At 28.0% G+C, this 18,237-nt stretch overlaps 4 protein-coding genes across 4 annotated transcripts; 2 read left to right on the top strand and 2 right to left on the bottom strand.

Annotated features, from left to right (window-relative positions):
• Positions 1-126: 126 nt before the first annotated feature.
• Positions 127-1,554, bottom strand: GO595_006590 (uncharacterized protein; the record flags this gene model as incomplete). The annotated part of the gene is made up of 1 exon (XM_067919959.1): positions 127-1,554. One exon carries the CDS (start codon positions 1,552-1,554, stop codon positions 127-129), a length of 1,428 nt encoding a protein of 475 aa, XP_067773468.1.
• A 6,061-nt stretch (positions 1,555-7,615) lies between these two features.
• GO595_006589 (Legume-like lectin family protein) lies at positions 7,616-8,917 on the top strand (the record flags this gene model as incomplete). Its single annotated transcript, XM_067919958.1, has 1 exon — positions 7,616-8,917. One exon carries the CDS (start codon positions 7,616-7,618, stop codon positions 8,915-8,917), a length of 1,302 nt encoding a protein of 433 aa, XP_067773467.1.
• Positions 8,918-13,018: 4,101 nt separating this feature from the next.
• On the bottom strand, positions 13,019-13,633 carry GO595_006588 (HMG box family protein; the record flags this gene model as incomplete). Its single annotated transcript, XM_067919957.1, has 1 exon — positions 13,019-13,633. The coding sequence occupies one exon, from the start codon at positions 13,631-13,633 to the stop codon at positions 13,019-13,021; it is 615 nt and encodes a 204-aa protein (XP_067773466.1).
• A 3,499-nt stretch (positions 13,634-17,132) lies between these two features.
• On the top strand, positions 17,133-18,104 carry GO595_006587 (uncharacterized protein; the record flags this gene model as incomplete). Its single annotated transcript, XM_067919956.1, has 1 exon — positions 17,133-18,104. The coding sequence occupies one exon, from the start codon at positions 17,133-17,135 to the stop codon at positions 18,102-18,104; it is 972 nt and encodes a 323-aa protein (XP_067773465.1).
• Positions 18,105-18,237: the final 133 nt, after the last annotated feature.

Raw genomic sequence — 18,237 nt, 5'->3', positions numbered from 1 at the left:
ACATATTTTGCTCAACATGAAATGAATTATTTGTACACTTTAAATTGTTTTCATTTTGGGCAAACGAAAAAGGAATAAACGAATGAAATGTTTTGTTGGTTATTTTACTATTAATAGTGGAAATATTTAATTCCAAAGATCCATTAAGTCATCATCATTTTCTTCATCTTCAATGTCTTCTTCTTCTTCAGGTTCATCGTCTTCTTCTTCCTCTACAAAGTCTTTATCATCATCTTCTAGCTTAGCATGATGTTTTGCCTTATGTCCTTTCTCTTCATCAGAACTACTGCTGGAAACATCATCAGAAAAGTCGCTTGAATCAACAGATTCACTACTTAATGTAATGTCATCGCCTCCCTTAAACATTATTGTTGGTTTGGCTGATTTCATCATCATTGGCGCAGAATATAATGTCATTTGCGCGCCGCCACCATTGCATTCCTCAATTCCATCCGCGCAACATTCTACTTCATCCATACAGTATTCTCTTGATTCCATCATTGGTCGTGATGATGCCATTAGTGGTGCCATTGGTGGTACTGCGCTTCCATATGGGTTAGCACGTGCAGCGAATCCTCTTGCAACGTATACTTTTGGTTCGCCGAATATTCCAAGTTTGGACATTATTTCAACAAGTTCTTCATCACTACATTGAGGCAAATGCTCGAGGACATAAGGACTAACAAGAGATGCAAGCTCATCAGCATCTTGTAGTTCTTTCGGAAGCTTCGTCAGTTGTAATGTATGCTTTTCATTAAATGAAAGCCTAAGGTTGTTAAACATTGTTTTTATTACTGCTGGTAAATGTTTAACAAATTCCTTATGATTACAAAACACTTCGATTAACTCAGTAAGTGAATCTTCTTTATTCGTTGATATCACACATTTCTCCATATGTTCATCACCTAAAATTGAAACTAATGCTTCAAGCTCAAGATAACTTTGTAATGATACTGCAGGATAATATTTCGACATTACAGTTGAAAGTCTTCGACAAAATTGTGATAAACTTTGCATTTCTTCTTTTTCTTGGTTTTCTATAAATGGTGTTTCGATAGTGCTTTCAATATTTTGATATATTTGTTGAAGTTTCTTATACGCTTCAGGCTTTTGTTTGTTCTTAGTGCGTCGTGCATTTTCACGACATATTGTATATGAATAATTCTTAAGGATTTCGAATGACTTTTCATATGCTTCGAAACATTCATTAAATTCTTTATGTTTAGCAGTGAATAATGTTGCGAACTTAATAAATGTTTGATTGTTTTCACTTGGAGAAAGTGTTTGAAGTCCTTTGACTATAAATGGTGAAATACGTGTTGGTAAATTAGATGACAAATTAGTCTCAGCTAATATACTAACTACTAATTCGACGATATACGCTTTGTTAGATACTAATCCAGACAAGATAAATGTATCAATGATCTTTTCATATAATGAACCTAATTCCTTTTTGATTTCGACTTCTTGTGATTTATTAATAGCAGTTGCTATAAATGATCTTGGTAATACATCAGGATTACATAGATCTGATAATCCTGGATTGTTTTGCATTGTCATTAACGCAACTCGTTGATTAAGTAATAAACAAAAGAATGCACAAATTTCATCAGTATTACCTTTATAACTTGATTCTAATATTGGGAATATATTTTCGGGTAATTGATCATTAATAGAATAAATTAATTGTACATAATATATTAAGTTCGCTATAACTGAACGTTTTGCATTTAATGATTTCTTTGATACTAAATTCAAGAAATCAAACGAATATTGTGGAGCTGGATAACCTACAATTTCAGGTCGAATTGCTAATTGTGCTAATGAAACTAAAAATTCATCTCGAACATTTTTACCTTTTATAATTTCATTCATTAATTTCGGTATTATAGTTTTTGAAACTTTATAATTTTTAGATATAATACTTTCTTTTATTATGTTTGTTGAATTAATAAATAATGGCGATGTCATACATAGAAGTATTTGTTGAATATCTTGTGATTGATATATTGAATTAAACAAATTATCATCTGGTGATTGAACTCGATCATTAATAATCTTTTCGGAAAGTTTACATACTGATTGTAAGTTTTCTAATTTACCAATTTGTTTACCTAAGAAAACACTTAATGTTGAAATATAATGATATATTTCATTATGCGTAATTTCATTATTTCCAACTTTTTTGTTTATTTTCTTTTTAGAAAGATCTAATAATAAAAGATCGATAACTTTCGTAAGTAATTCTGATGGAATAGGATCAATTCCATTAAGTGAATAAGTAGCTAACACATCTAAATTTTGTAATTGTGAATAAATTAATTCAGGTTTACATTTGTTTAATGCAGAAATAAATTGTAATATTGATTTATCAATATAATTATATTTTGGTTCATTATAATAATTTTCGAAATTAATACAAATTTCTTCAACTTTAAATTGTTGGATAAATCTTTCTAATACTTCTTGTGTTAAATTATATATAATATTTTCATCATAATATTTATTATTAAGATCAATAACTTTTTGTCTTTGATTTCTTTTCAATTCATTAATTTTTTGTTTATAATCATTAATTAATTTAATGTTTTGGAATTCTTCATGACGAGTAAAGTATATTTTAGAATATATTCCATAAAACTCTGGTTTAGTTTTCTTTTTAGCTGCTTGTTGTTCATTCATAAATACATATGTATGAAATTCTTTAATAATTTCATAATTTTCATTAGTAAATAATTCCTTGTTTTGTTTGTTAATGATTTCAAATAATGGGAAATATGCAGGCGTATATAAAATCTGATAATTATTTGCATTTAATAAATAATAATTTAAATTAGAATCAAGTAATGGCTTTTCCATTATTAACTCCGATTTAAAGACATCTTTTCCTAAATTCTTTAATGAATCTTGTAATGATATCATCATTTTTGTAAGGTTCGTATCAAAATCTTGATATTTATATTTTTTGGAATATTCTACAACAAATTTGACAACTTCAAACCAACATTTACCAGATATTGAAAGTTTCGCTTCTTTATATGGTATCGGTTCAATTTTTGGTCCATTATATTCCATTGGTAATGTTTTTGATACTTTTAATGGATTACATACATCGATAATTGGCTGTGAATATATTTCCATTTTACGTTTTAATGCTTCTTTCCAATCTTTTTCAGATTGATTTGTAAAAATAGGAACTTCTTTAGTATCAACATTATAAGGAATTGATAAGGTTTTGATTGGATTTTGTAATAACATTTGTAAAATTAAGTGTAAAACTTTTGATGAAGGTTCATCTAAATTATAATTTTCATTATCAATATGTGAATAATATACTAAATTTCGTACAAGTTGTGAATAATATTTAGTTGGAATTGATTTAATATATTTTGTGACAATTTGTTCAGAAAATGATTCATTAATTTGTGTTCCAACAATTAATGCTAATGGATCTAAAACATAATTAATTGCTAAATTAATTCTTTCTTTAGTATACTTAGTATGTTTAATGTTTGTTAATAAATAACAAAGTCTTTCAAATACAGAAATACTTCTAATTTTAAGTTCTTTGTCATCACTATCGAGTGCTTCTTTAAGGATTTTTTGTGAAAATAAATAATATACATTATAACCAGATTTGAAATATGTTATATCATTATTATCCCAAAACTTCATCTTTTGTAAAAATATTTCAACAATACTCATCATGATTTCTTCTTTTTGGTTTGGCATTTTACCCTTCATAAAACTATATTTATCAAGTGTATTTCGTTTTTTCTCAGGTAAAACTAAACATATATCAGAAATAGATTGTAAACGTGATAACAAAGCGACTAAATATGTCGGATGATGTGTAGATATAAATTTTGAAAATTTCGTTTCATCAATTGGATGTCTAATTGCTCCAATTATTAATTTATTTCTCATATCTGAATCAAGTAATTCTAATGGTGTTCGTTCTTTTGGTTGAAGTAATTGTTCTTCATTTGTAATATTTAAAAGTAACATTAATGTGTTATAACATATTTCTGGATATATAGTAACATCAGAATTAAGTGATTCTTTCTTATCAAATAATTTAGAGATTACTTCTTTTACAAATTTAATGGATTCATCATATGTTGGTGAATTTTCTTTGTGTTGATTTAAACATAATGAATTTATTGCAGTTGTAAGGTTATTTGATCGTTTATATTCAATTAAATCGCGTATGGTTTGATCGATACATAAATTAAATAGTTTATCAAAAATTCCATCATTCATTGAGCGGATATAACACAATGCTTTGTTGTTAGAAAAGAATCTAGATGAAACTCGTTCAACAAATTTTTCATCACCATCATCAAGCTCTTTTTTAAATACATCATAAAAATATGTCGATGAAATAATATTCATTTTTTCTAAGGTTTCATAATTAAGTGTGTGATGGTTGAAAACAGAGTTCTTACGTAGATCTAAAACTCCTTGATCAGCAAAATTTGGAAAAACTTTGTAGATGTGAAAACTATTTATAACTTTGGAAAGAGATTTTTTGACGTCATCAAACTCAGGTTCAGTGGTTTGCCAAAACTTGAAACCGGACTGAAGGGATTGGTAAATTGGAGTTAGAATGACATTAATTAGATGCGACTTGTTATTTAGTGTTTCAACATATTCATATGCTTCTTTGAGGACTTTGATGACTGTTAAAATCGTGGACTTTCTAGTAGGAATAATAAATATATTTGAATAGTTATTGGAATCTTTTTCTTCAAGATTCTTGAAATGATATTTACCTGAAAGACACTTAAGTATCTTTTCAGATTCGTTGTTAAAATGAAGTTCAGATGTTGGGATTCTGGATTGTATAAGAATTTCTGTTTCTTTGGGAGGAAGACATTGCACCACGTTGTCTGGAAGCTGTGGGTGAAGGTATGGGTGCTGTAAAACATCAAGAGCTATTTTTGAAAATCTAGGATGTTCATCACAAATTTCACTAATTGCTTGGAAAAAATAAATGGTAATAGGGTAAATAGCAGTGTCAATAAATTTTAGAATTTGATCGTCACTAAACTCAATAATTGTTTCTTTTAAAATTTTGATATTCGAAAAAAATGCTTCAACATATTCCGAAGCTGATGGATCACCTGATAAAGATATCAAAGTATCCCAATCTTTTTTCTTGATGACCTCGCTAAAGTATCCTTTAAAGCAATGTTCAGGGAGTTGTACTTCCGTTTTGATTATGTGAAGTGAACGAATTTGTCATTTTGTAATAATAGTCAAAACAGTCGCTTTTTATTTTGTTTACATCAATACATTGTAAACGCAAAATTTTGCTTCAAATTTCGATATTTCATAGAAATCACTGAATAGCATAAAAAGTCACAGTATTCATAATCGATTAATTTACCCCTTTATCTTTTATGTAAAAAAAAATAAAATCACTAAAATTCTTAAAGTTTATTAAAAATATCATCCAAAATTGCATTATCTATTTTCGTTTATTATAATATTTTACTGAAAAAATATGGGTGGATGGGGTTTTTTATGGATGGAAATTTCCTGTGACTCTAATTGGTGTATAGAATTCGAAATTTGAGTGACAAATTATAACATCTTATTCACATATTTTATAAGTGCAATAAAAGTTTATTTGTATGGATTTGATGAAGTTTTGTTATATTTATAGTGAAAAAATACATCTTTATCGATAAGTAATTCTATGCAATTCGTATAGTTTAAGTCTAAGTTTAGGCGAATTAAGGATGCAAGATTGATTAGTGTTTCAAATAGATTTCCGAATATTTCTTTGAAACATTAAATTCTCATAATAAATACGAAATAAAACAATTTAATATCTTTAGTTTTTATATCAACTCCGTCTTGTTTCAGAAGTAATTTCACTACATTTATGTGACCACATTTAGCAGCCATTATAAGGATTGTTTCAAATAATTGGAATATTATTTTGAAACATTAAGTTATAAAAATTAACATAAAATATAATAAATAATTATTTTGTATATTAACATCAATTCCTTTTTGCACAAGAATATGTTCTATCAGTTCTATATCCCATCAATTTATTATTAAAAATTAAAACGTCTTTATGAAGTATTTTTTCCCTAATGAATTGCTTAAAAATATATAAGTTACCGCATTCTGCTGTAACAAATGAAATCCATTCATATAAGGAACAACATTTTTTTTTAAATATTGATTATATTTTATAATTATGGATAGAATACATTGTTTGACTAATTTAAACGAGTTACAATTTGATTCAATATTATTTTCATAAAGATATTTAAAGAGATCATTTTTTTGGAATTATATGACTGCTTCACAGTACCTTTAAATGATGATTTGTAATGTTTACATAAATTAAAAAGAAGTCTTTCTATTAAAAATACAAATGCTTCATGTTATATAAAAAGTCTGTTATTTTGTTTTTCTCTTCTATTGCTTCAATGAATTTAAGAAGGATATCAATATCCTTAGACTTTGATATATAAAATGAGTAAATTATTTGAACTAGCATTAAGTTAAAAGTGAATAGATAAGTAAAATCATATAATTTCATAATTGATTCAAATGATTCTTTGATATTTAATATATTAAGATTCCTTATTATTTTTTGAAGAGATTTTAAGTCGTGAACATAGTCTTTTATCTGTGATTTCATCATTCCTTAAATTGTAGTTATGATATTGTTTCAAAAATATACTATTCTTTAATGAATAATGCATTTTTAGATATTTTCATGCCATACATACATTTTTTATTCATAACAAAAAATTTAAAACATAGATTTGCTAAGTTTGTTTCTCGAAGATGAAAAACTCCTTCTGCAATCAGTATCAGCACGACTTTTATACCATCTCTCGTTCTTTTTCATGTATCTTTCATGTATAGAACCGTTCAAACTCGATCGACTTGATGAAACACTAGATTTTGCTCGTGTTGGTGGTATTTTAAGTTCTGGTATAAATACGCTATTGTTTCCAATGGTTTGTTGTTGCTGCTGTTGTTCAATTTTTGAATCCCTTTTAACAATAACTTTGCTTCTCCTTGGACTATTTGGAATTAAACCTTGAGGAATGCTCTTTTTTGTAACATTTAGGCTTCGTGGAGTAGTTGGTTCCATTATCTGTTGGAAATCAGAAAGTCGCATCAATTGAAATGAACATTCCATTACACCAAAATATGAACCACTTGGTTTTTTAAGCCCAATTTCAGCGGTATATGTTGTAAAATTTTTTTGATCTATTGCTCCTATAATTTCTAAAAAATCTAAAAAACATTCTGCTCGTGCAGAAAGATTACCATGTCCATGAACTAATGTTAATTTCATGTTAAGGTTTAATGAGCTAGTATGGTTAAATCTAATTCTTTTCCCCCTTTCATATTTTATCTTACATAAAGAAGCTGACTTTGCATCAATAATAATATTTGGACAACCAGGGATAGTAATCACTATTGGTGATGATTGGACTTTTGTATTTTTACAAGAGATGCAATGAATCACAAACTCAAATACAAAGTCGCTCATCCTTAGATTTTAACGTATTTTGTAAACCAACCAATATTCTATCGTTTAATGATTAACGGTTTCTTGGACTGTAAACCGCAAATGTTCTTGTTTATTACACTTGCAGGGATCGGATTGTCAAAAACATCAGCTGACTTGACACCACCTTTCGAAACAAACAAGGATGGAAACGTAGGGCACTGGGAATTTGGAGGATCTGCTGGTGTTCGTGATGATGTTATTATGTTAGTTCCACCAATTCAATATAACATGGGATGCGCATGGACAAACGTTCAAATTCCAAGTGGTGTTTGGTCTGTGACTTACAAATTACGTATTTATGATGGAACTGGCGGTGGAGGTGGATTTGGTATATGGTTTGTTGACACTTATGGTGCGCATGGCAAAATTCATGGAGGGCCACAAAATTTCAAGGGAATTGGTCTTTCTGGTTCTGTCATTACAGATGCTCGTAATTCACATTCCTTAAAACTCAGCTTCTTACAAAATGATGGAACTGAAACATTTGATATTTCAAACCTTCCAGATCCAGTTATTTATAAATTCAGGCGCGCCAATGTGTTCACGATAAAGTTTAAATTCGTTCAAAAAAATCTCATCATTTCAATTTCTGACTCAGATGAATTCGTTGACATCTTCAAAAAGGAGATTGCTGTTCCATACGAAAATGGTTATATAGGTATAACAGCCAATACAGATGCACATACATGTCGTATTGATCTCCATAGCATTGAATTCAATATTGATGAGGAGAATGAACCAGATTCTGATGATTTTGTCTCTCGTAAAGTTCATATTGATGATAATAATAATCCAAATACATATGAACCAGACTTCAAAGGCATTCTTCGAAATCCAATTTTCAACAAAACTGCTCAAGCAATTGATATATATTTTTCACCAAATGCTCGTAAACCTACTGAAGCAACCGCAGATCAAGTTCTTGACATAGTTGGCGAAATGTGCTTTGTTTCTTACTTTGTTTCATCGTTTTCGGAGCTGAACGACTACATCAGAGGAACCCTTGGCCCTTACACGCAGAAGTGGCATCGAAGAACCGTTAGAATGGTGGAGAACGTTAAGAAAGCTCGAAATGTTTTTGAACTCGCGTTTAACTCTACTGACGCAATGGTCAAGGCTATGAACTCAACATTAGCGACAAATTTGGTGAAAACAACTCTGAAAGTTGTTGACTTGGTTGATCTGATTAATGATGAAGCAGAAAACGAAATCAATGAGGTCAATAATGAAATCAGTCAGATATCAGAATCATCGCTCGTAAAGAGCTTAGGTTTGATTGCCATTATTGAGTTAGTGCTTGTTTCTCTGTTTTTGATTTTGTCACGAAATAGTAACTTCAGAGCAAAGGTATTGAGATTATAAATATTTAATATTTTTGTAAAATGTATTGCAAAAAGATAATTATAGTTAATGTTGAGATATTTGTAAATTTAATGCAGTATTAGATGTTTGATTTTTTTCTTGAGTTGTCAATTGTAATGAAAACCCATCCACCCGTAAACATATAATCAGACTATTAATTGTTTAATATATTGATAATGTTTTGCTTAAAAATATAACACTTTTCTTAAGCCAAACCCTACGTACATATGTACATATCTAATGTTGTTTGGAGTTTCCTTAATGCTTTATTGAAGGCAATATTAATGATTTTATTTTTTTATTTTGTGCTAAGTTTTGTTGTTGCAATGTCTCTTGTTTTATACTCAAATTTATTTATTCTCATAAAAAGAAATAAATAGTAAATTAAATTTAATGACTCGTTAAAATTTCAATTTAAATTCAAAATATATTAACCAGCATCTAGTACAGGCATATTAATTTTTATTATACATTGTTGATTTTTAAGCTACTTCTTTTAACAGGGTATTATTATACTCAATGCATTTTTTGCATTTGTTAAATTGTTGTATTTCCATAAATTTCGTGCTTTCTTTTAATTTTCTATTTCTATTGAATTCGCATTTAAAAAAAAAATATTCATTTAAAAATACAAACATTAATAACATTTATTATATACAAATTTATAGTTATTATTTTGTTTTCTTTTCTGTTGGTGTGAATGGCTTTGATATATCTCTTCTAGCCTTTATCTTTGATCTTGGCGTTGACATTTTTGGTGTTTTTGGAGCATTTTTATCTATTACTGGAACGATTTTATCTGCTTCTCGAACCATTTTGTAGAACTTATCGAACATTTCTGAAGTTTTCGAATCCAATTCATCTTTTTTCTCATTTAATTCCATAATTTGTTTCTGATATTCTTTTTTCATATTTGGAGACTTTACATCGAAATCATTTTGGTGTTCAAACAAATTATTAATTTTTGATGTTAATTCATTATTTTGAGTTTGAAATCTTTCGTTTAAAGGTTTTAATTTATCGAAATGAGAATTTAAATTTTGTATAAGGATTAAAGAATTTTCGTTTAATAATTTTTGATATTCATTAATATATTTATTATAAGTTTCATTACATTTTGAATTGGTTATTTTCGAGTTTTCTTCGATGTTTTTTATCTTTCGTTGATATTGTATATCTGATTCATTTGATTGATTATCGATTTCTTTTGTCATTAAATCTATTTCTTCATCAGATTTTGTTTTAATATTTTGTTTCTGTTCTTCGATTTTTAAACATTCTTTTTCGAATTCTTCATTTTCTTTGTTAATTTTTTCTTGAATTTTTTCTTCTAATTTTTTGTTTTCTTTCTTTTGATTTTCAATTTTTTGTTTAATTTCTTCGATTTTTTGATTATATTTTTTGTTTATTTCTTCTTTTCTATTTATAAATTCCGATTTTATTTTATCAAATTTTTGCTGTAATTTGTTTTCTTTATAATTTTCTTTTAGTTTTCGAAGTTTATTTGATATTTTATTATATTCTTCTTCAAATTTGCTTTTGATTTCTTTAATTTCATTTTCTTTTCTTTGAATTAAATCATTTAATTGGTTTTTCGAGTCATTAACTTTACGCATTAATTCGATGATATCTCTTCCGCGTTGATTTTCATCCGAATCATAAATTTTTGCAATGTTTTCGATTGCATTTTTTGCGTTAATTTGTTGAACTTGAATTTGCATCTCAAATTCTTCATCAATTTCAATTATTTCTTTTTTCTTTCTTCTTTCAAGTTTACGCTTTGATTTATTTATTGAACGTTCTTCTTTATCGAATGAGGCGATTCGATTTTGTTTATCATTTTCAATGTTTTCTATTTGAGCTTCAATTATTTTAATTCTTGCTTCAAGTTTTGCCTTTTTTATATTAAATTCTTCTTCAGCTTTTTCAAGTTTTAAATTTTTTACTTTTTCATTTTGTATTTCATTAATTTTTATTAAATAATTTTTTTCTAATTCGTTCTTTTTAGTTTCTAAATCTTTATCAAAAGATTTTTTTATTGATTCATATTTATTTTTATATGTTTTATCTTTAGAACTTAATGTTTTATTAAATTCTTTTTCTTTTTCGAAAAGTCTATTTTTATTAAATGAATTTATTTGTTCTATTTCTTTTTCGTTTTCTATTTTTTTATTTTTATTTTTTTCTTCAATTTCAACTTTTAACTTTTCCATTAAATTTTTTTGTTGTTCCAATAAATTCTTTTTTGAGTTTTCATTTTTCTTATACATATTTTCTTGTAAATTTAAAGCATCTTCAAGAACTTGAATTCTTTCATCATTTTTCTTTTTATAATTTTCTTTTAACTTATCAAAAAATATTTTTTTGTTTTCAATTTGTTGTTCGACTTTTTGTTTTATAACAATTTCTTTAGTTTTAATTAAGTCGATCGAATTATTTATATCATTTTGTAATGTATCAATTATTAATTTCATATCTTTCGATGATTCATCAATATTAGACATTATTAGTGAATGAACTTCATTCTTTTTCTTAAGTTCGTTTTGATGTTCTCTTTCTAATTTATCTTTTGTTATTTTAAGATTCGATTTTTGTCTTTTTCGTTCATTTTCCCATTTTGTATTTAATTTTATATATTTTTGCTTTTGGTTTTCTATTTGTTTGCCGATTTTATATACTGTGTCTTCATAATCTCTTTGGTTTTTTTGCTTTGTATTCTGTAATTCATTTATTTCATTTGTAAACGTAATTTTATTTTGATTTTGTTCTTTTTGTATTTCTTTTATTTGTGATTTTATTTCAAAAAACTTTTCTTTATTTCGGTTACGAATTGTTTCAATTTTATTCTTAAAATCATTTTGAAATGTTTTATACATTTGAAGAATTTCTTTGTATTTATTTCGTTTTTCTGTGATTTCTGCTTTAAGAATATTTAATTTGGTTTTTTGATCATTAAATGCTTCTCTTCTTTTGGAGATTTCTTTAAGAACAAATTCATCGAATTCTTTTTGTAGTTTTTTTATGTTTTCAATGTGTTGAGTATTGAGTTGTTGAATTATTTCATCTGATTGTAAATTACGTGCTTTTATTTTATCTAAAATTGGACGAATGGCTGTAAGGATAACACGTTTTGGTAAAGTCGATGATTGAACTTTGGAATCTAAATCATTTTTAAGTTGAGTTGATAATTCAAGAAATGTTGATGCACTCTTTAAACAATCAAATTGATAATTTCGTACTTTCTTCTTTAATTCAATGGAACTTTCTAATATGTTTTGAAATTGATCCATTCTATCATTTATTAATTGTGATAAATCATTTTTTAATTGTTTATATAATGCACCATATTCTTTACAAGCACTGTTTACATAATTCTTCCGAAATTTAATAAGATCTTTTGCGATTTCTTCTGATTTTTTCTGATATTTTTTCACCAATTTTTTAATCTTTTTTTCAAAATTTTCTTGTATTAAATATAATTCATCATCTTGATCTTCCCTTTCTGCTGTTAGAGCAAAAATCACTTTAGCTAACTGTGCAATTTTTTTACATGAGTTATGCTTAAGTGCTTTTTGACTTTCTGTTATCATTTGGTTAACGTCTTCTTTCCGAACATTTTTGAATAATTTACATTGAAAGTATTTCTGGAAAATGAATGCATTGATTCCATTGGGAATTTTTGCTATTGTTGCACTTCTTTGCGTTGTAATGTGTTGTTTTAGAAAAAGGGAAATAGTTAGAAGACCAGAGAATACAGAATTAATTCAAGAAGTTCAAATGCATGAAATTCCAGGTCCTTTGGATCAAAAACAATTACCTGTGAATATTAATTTTAATCAAGATTCGTTTCCATCGGTGACTGATTATATTTCAAATCCATCACAATATGAAATGACAGAAGATTCGCCTACTGGTTGTTTTGAACCAACTTAATTCTTAATCTTGTTTCTTGGTGTTTATTCTTTTCGGTATTTTTCACAATGAATAAAAAAAATCAAAATGAATTATTACATTTTTAACAATTATTTTTCTACAAAAATCATATCATCATTAAATGTAAACAATTTTATATCATAAATAAAGAAGATTGCCTTTACTAATTTAATTTTGTTGGTAATTTGGAACCATTATAGAATTATAGGCACCTGAATTTTGTGTAAGTCCTTGCATTTGTGGCATTCCCATACCTGGGATTGATCCCATTCCGTTCATTTGTTGGTTCATATTATTGGTTTGAGACATGTCAGTCATTTGTCCCATTCCAGGAACCTGACCCACTCCATACATTTGTGGCATTCCCTGCATAGGATACATTTGGTTCATTTGCATTAATGCAAATTGGTCATAACTTGGCATTGCTTGACTGTTCTTTGCAAGAAGCTCGTTCAAAGCTCTCTTCCTTCTAGCCTTTTGGTATGTATAGTCTGGGTGGTCGTGTTTAAATTCTTCTTGTAATTTTGCAGCTTGTTGTTTATATTGAAGCTTGGTATCATTTGGAACCTCTTTCCACATCTTCCCAAGGATACGACTGATTTCTATGTTAGAGAGTGAAGGATTTTGCTGACGAACCTCAGAACGCATTGCTTGAGAATATAAAATGAAGGCATTTGGAGGCCTTCGAGCTTGACTATCGCCACCCTTGCTGCTTGGGCTTGAAGAAGCCATCAGCTGCTGCCAATTCGAACCAGCATCAAAAGTTCCTTGTTGTGTGAACATTCAATAAATGAAAACCGTGTCAATTTTGTGCAGCTGTTCTGAAAAAGCTTTTGCTCAAAAAACGAAAGAAAATTTTAAACTTTTCAAAGGCAAGGACTCAATTTCCTATCGTAAATGGCAACCTAACGATAATTGGTAACAAAATTGAGCATGCAATGTGGTTGGTTTTTCCATTATACCCAGAATTTTCTGTATTGTTCAATGAGTTGAAATTTCTCTCATTATTTTTGTGAATGAAAACAAATTTTTACATGGAATTGAAAAGATAGTTGTGTTCGAATTTGAAAAATGGTTATTGACACCTGAAAAATGAAAGAAAGGTTCAATTATATACAGTTCCTAAACGTTTAATGATATAACTATTTATAATTTCCAAAAAGAATCATTATCATGATGATGATGTTTTTTACACGTAGGATACACATATATTTTTATGATGAATTGATCTTATGCTACTATATCTTCTTTGTGGTTGATTTGAAAATTTCTTTGAATAAGTCCGCAATGAATATGAATTATAATTCAATGTTTGAGATGATAAAATATTTCTTAATGAAAATTCAATCAAATATTTTGATTTGAAAAATCTATGTGGATTTCTTTTGCTTTGAATACTCATTCACATTATTGAGTATGCTTGAAATATTAAATTATGACTTAATATTTGAAAAAAAAAATACATTATTCAAAATTGCATCTCGTTCTTCAAGTTAAACATTTCATTTTCATTCATCTAAAATCATTCGATAAAATTAAAAATGATTTTCAAATATTTTTTATCATCACAGTATACAGCATATCAAAAAATCAAATAAATGAAAGTTATTACTTTAAATTTTCATTTTATTTTATGAAGCATCTTCCGATTGATGGAAGGTGAAGTCATTCAGAAAATGGCAGAAGAAACCAAGCACAGTAAGTGAAAATTGACTATAACCAAAACAATGAGATAATTCAGTAGTTTATCATCACAAACAACCGGGAAAATTGTATCAAAAAGTTACAATTTATTTGTTGTATAAAAGTGAAATCATGCAAAAATTGTACTTACGATCAAATATTATTTTATTCACATCGTTTACAAAAAATACAAAGAATTCTTCACTTTGGTATAGATATTACCGGAACAACTTTTTTCTTCTTTATAAATTTACTTCTTGAAGATGCAACCAAATTTGAAGATTTATGAGATTTCGTTGAAGAATTTTTCGACAACGTCTGAGGAGTCTTCTTCACAGGCATTTCAATATCCCCATTTTCCAATACATTTGGTAATTGATATTTTTTCAATGCATTTTTAGATTTCATTACAGCTTGTATTTCCTTTATCAGTTCTTCAGTTTCTTTAATTTCATTTTCAATTTTTTCCTGTTGTAATTTTCTTTCATTGATGAAATCATTTGTTTGTTTTTCAATTTCATTTGCTTTTTCCACTATTCTATTAAATTCCATTTCTTCTTCTTTAATTTTATTTTTTCTCGTATTAATTTGGGTATCATTTTCTTCTTTCATTTTCTTCATTTCGTTTTTTAATTTCTCTATTTCATCAATTTCTTCATTTATCAATTTTTCGTATTCTTTAATTTCTCTATTACTATTTTCAAGTTTTGAATTTGTTGATTGTAAATAATTATCGAAGTCATTATTTAGTCTAAAGTAATCATCATTTAATTCGTCCAAATTATTATTTACTTCTTTTAATCGCTCTTTAAAAAATGGAATTTTCGATTTTTGTATTGACAAACGAATGAACTCTTTTCTTAATGGGAAATCCCTTTGATTTGATATACACATTTTATTTCTTTCACAAAGCTTCTTGAAAGCAGCGATTACGAAGTTATTAATTTGATTTGAAGATATTCCGATGTAAGTAATTGTTTCATTTTTTTGTAAGATTTGAAGTAATTCGATTCCCGCTTCGTTACTTATGAAGTTATCATTTAAGTTAATGCTTTGAAGTGTTTTGTTATTAACTATCGAATTCGCAATTTCGTTTGCGCCTTTATCTGTTATTCGACATGACGCAAGAGAAAGTTTTAGAAGTGATTCATTACAACTTAATACATCGGAAAATACTTCGGCGATTTCATCATTTAAATGGTTCTTGGACATGTCCAATATCTGTAACACATTATTTCGATGGAAAAAGTCACGAAGCGAATTCGAGATCGAAGAATCGAATTTGTTGTTCGATATATTTAACGAAATGAGAAAAATGTTCTTTTGTAACTCGTTAAATAAATTCGAGATTCCATTCGAATCAATGTCATTCCCTGATAAGTCTAAAACAATTAAACCCCAATTAAGACCAAGGCGTAATGAAAGAGGTGCTAATGTATCAGTGGTAAGTGAACACGAACTAAACTGAAGATACTTAAGCGAAGTGATTTGGGAAATGCCGTCTGATATCTTCGGCGAGTTTGGAAAGGTGTTACATGAGATGTCGAGATGCCAGAGCGTTTTGTTATTGTAAAAGCCATCAAATAATATGTTTTGATCTTCATCACGAAACCCAAGATCTGATATATCTAATGTTCGTAAAACATTCGATTTCTTGATGAGATTACGGATATAATGGGATATCGGACTGGAATACGATTTCTTACGGCGCTGGTTGTCAATAACTCCACTAAATCCTAAACATTCATATCGATTAAGATTCGTGAGTAATTCTAAAATTTGGGAAAATTTGCTCTCGGAAAATTGATTGGGTGGTACAAATTTTCGATCACTACCACGACAACCAAATTGAAGTCGTGTTAAATTTGAATCTTGAATTAATCGAAGCAGATTCATTAATGATGAATCAGAGGCACCAATACGACCAATGTCCAAACTTTTGATTTGGCGACTTGATAAAACAATATCTATTAAAGATGAAAGTCCTGTATCTTGAATGAAATTATTTGAAATTGAAATTTTGTATATCGAAGGAACTCTCCGTAGAATTTTTGGAATATGAAGTAATGAGCTCATAGTAATTCGTAGAGAAGATAAATCAAGAATATTTTTGGAAATTCCTTGGATAATTTGATTTGCAAACATTGTATAATCACCACCAACTAACTCCCCAGTATTACCAATTTTTGTTTGATAAATTTGACCAATAGTTTCTTGGAGATCGCCTTCTGATTTCTTTTTCGTTTGTTTTTTTGTATCGTTAAACGTATTTTATAATTTCTCTCACGTTTATGCAATCCGAAATAAATATGTGTGCGTTTAACAACATGTTTCCTTTAAAAAGAACATAGTTAATGATATTTTTAACTTATTTTGTATTCATTTTTAAATTGTTGAATAATCAATTGTAACAATAAACATCACTATAATTTTCATTATAACTCTATAAACAAATTTGTTTTCTTAATGTATTTATTAATACCAAAAATAATAAGAAAAATTAGCAGAGCTTGAATAAGAGAAATACGGATTGCTATTTGGCACCTTAACGTTTTTTCTAGAATTTTTTTATCATACATTTGGTCGCACATATTCGGCTATGATTGGCTGCTCTTTTTCTTCTCCAAATAAAATTGGTATTCGTTCATTATCTATGTTTGATGTGCTCTCAGATTCACTTGCTAAAGATCTTGCAGAAAACGAAGAAGTAAATGATTGGGTTAATTCTTTAAGACAAGATCCATTTGTAAAGGCTGTTTCTTCTACATCACGTGAAGTGGGACACTATACTAAGCTTGCTTTGTCTGTTACTTCTTCAATTGCAAATACAATATTTTTACCAATAACCAAACCATTATCAAAGATCTTAAAACCAAAGAAAATTAAATTTACAAAGTGTCCATTCCCTCCTGCTAATAGTCTCAACATTTCAGGAAAGGGAGAAATTGCTCAAGTGAATCTCAATCTTTTTGATCGGTTTAAATTAAGTATGAAAAACATTTCAAACAGAGCCGAAATTTCAGATGTTGCTCTAATCAAAGGGGCATTTAAAGTGTCAGAAGCACTCCTTTCAATTCCTCTTAAATTTATTGGAGAACCCAGTAAAGAAAGTCTTGTAATCACAAGCATCCAACGTTACTTTCCAACTTACAACACGGCAGCCTTTTTAAAGTGGGCTGAAGAATCTTTTCTTCCATTTTTTGTTGATAACTATCTCCGGGGCACCCTAATTCTTAAATTAGCAGCAGAACCAAACATCACGCAAGAAAGACAAGTACAAATTGCTGAGTATGTTACATCTGGAATGACTGTTAAATCTAAATTATTATCGGTATATAATGTCGATTCTCATGAATTTGAATTCAAAAATGGAAATCCAGTTATTGTTGTTAGGTGTAACGCTGATTACATAGAAAACATTGTTGACCGTAGAGGCGTTTCCATTATTGGCGGACCCGAATTCATCAAGCGAGTTGATCTTATGCTTGGAATCACAATCAATAACACTGGCGAAGAACCTGTTTGGAAAGTAAATGAAGTTAGCATTGGAGCTGAGTGCAGAAGGATTTAATGATATATGCAATAAATAAATTTATATTAATTTTAGTCATTAAAAATAAAAATTTATAATTAAAAACAACATTTTACTTATCTTATTTGTTTGATTAAAATGATGAAAACGGTCAACATAATTCAAACAAAGT

The sequence above is a fragment of the Histomonas meleagridis genome (genome assembly GCF_020186115.1).
Source record: "Histomonas meleagridis strain 2922-C6/04-10x chromosome Unknown contig_44, whole genome shotgun sequence".
In the NCBI taxonomy this organism is placed as follows: domain Eukaryota; phylum Parabasalia; order Tritrichomonadida; family Dientamoebidae; genus Histomonas; species Histomonas meleagridis.
Note: the sequence above shows the minus strand (reverse complement) of the source record. Positions and strands in the feature narration are given on the sequence as shown.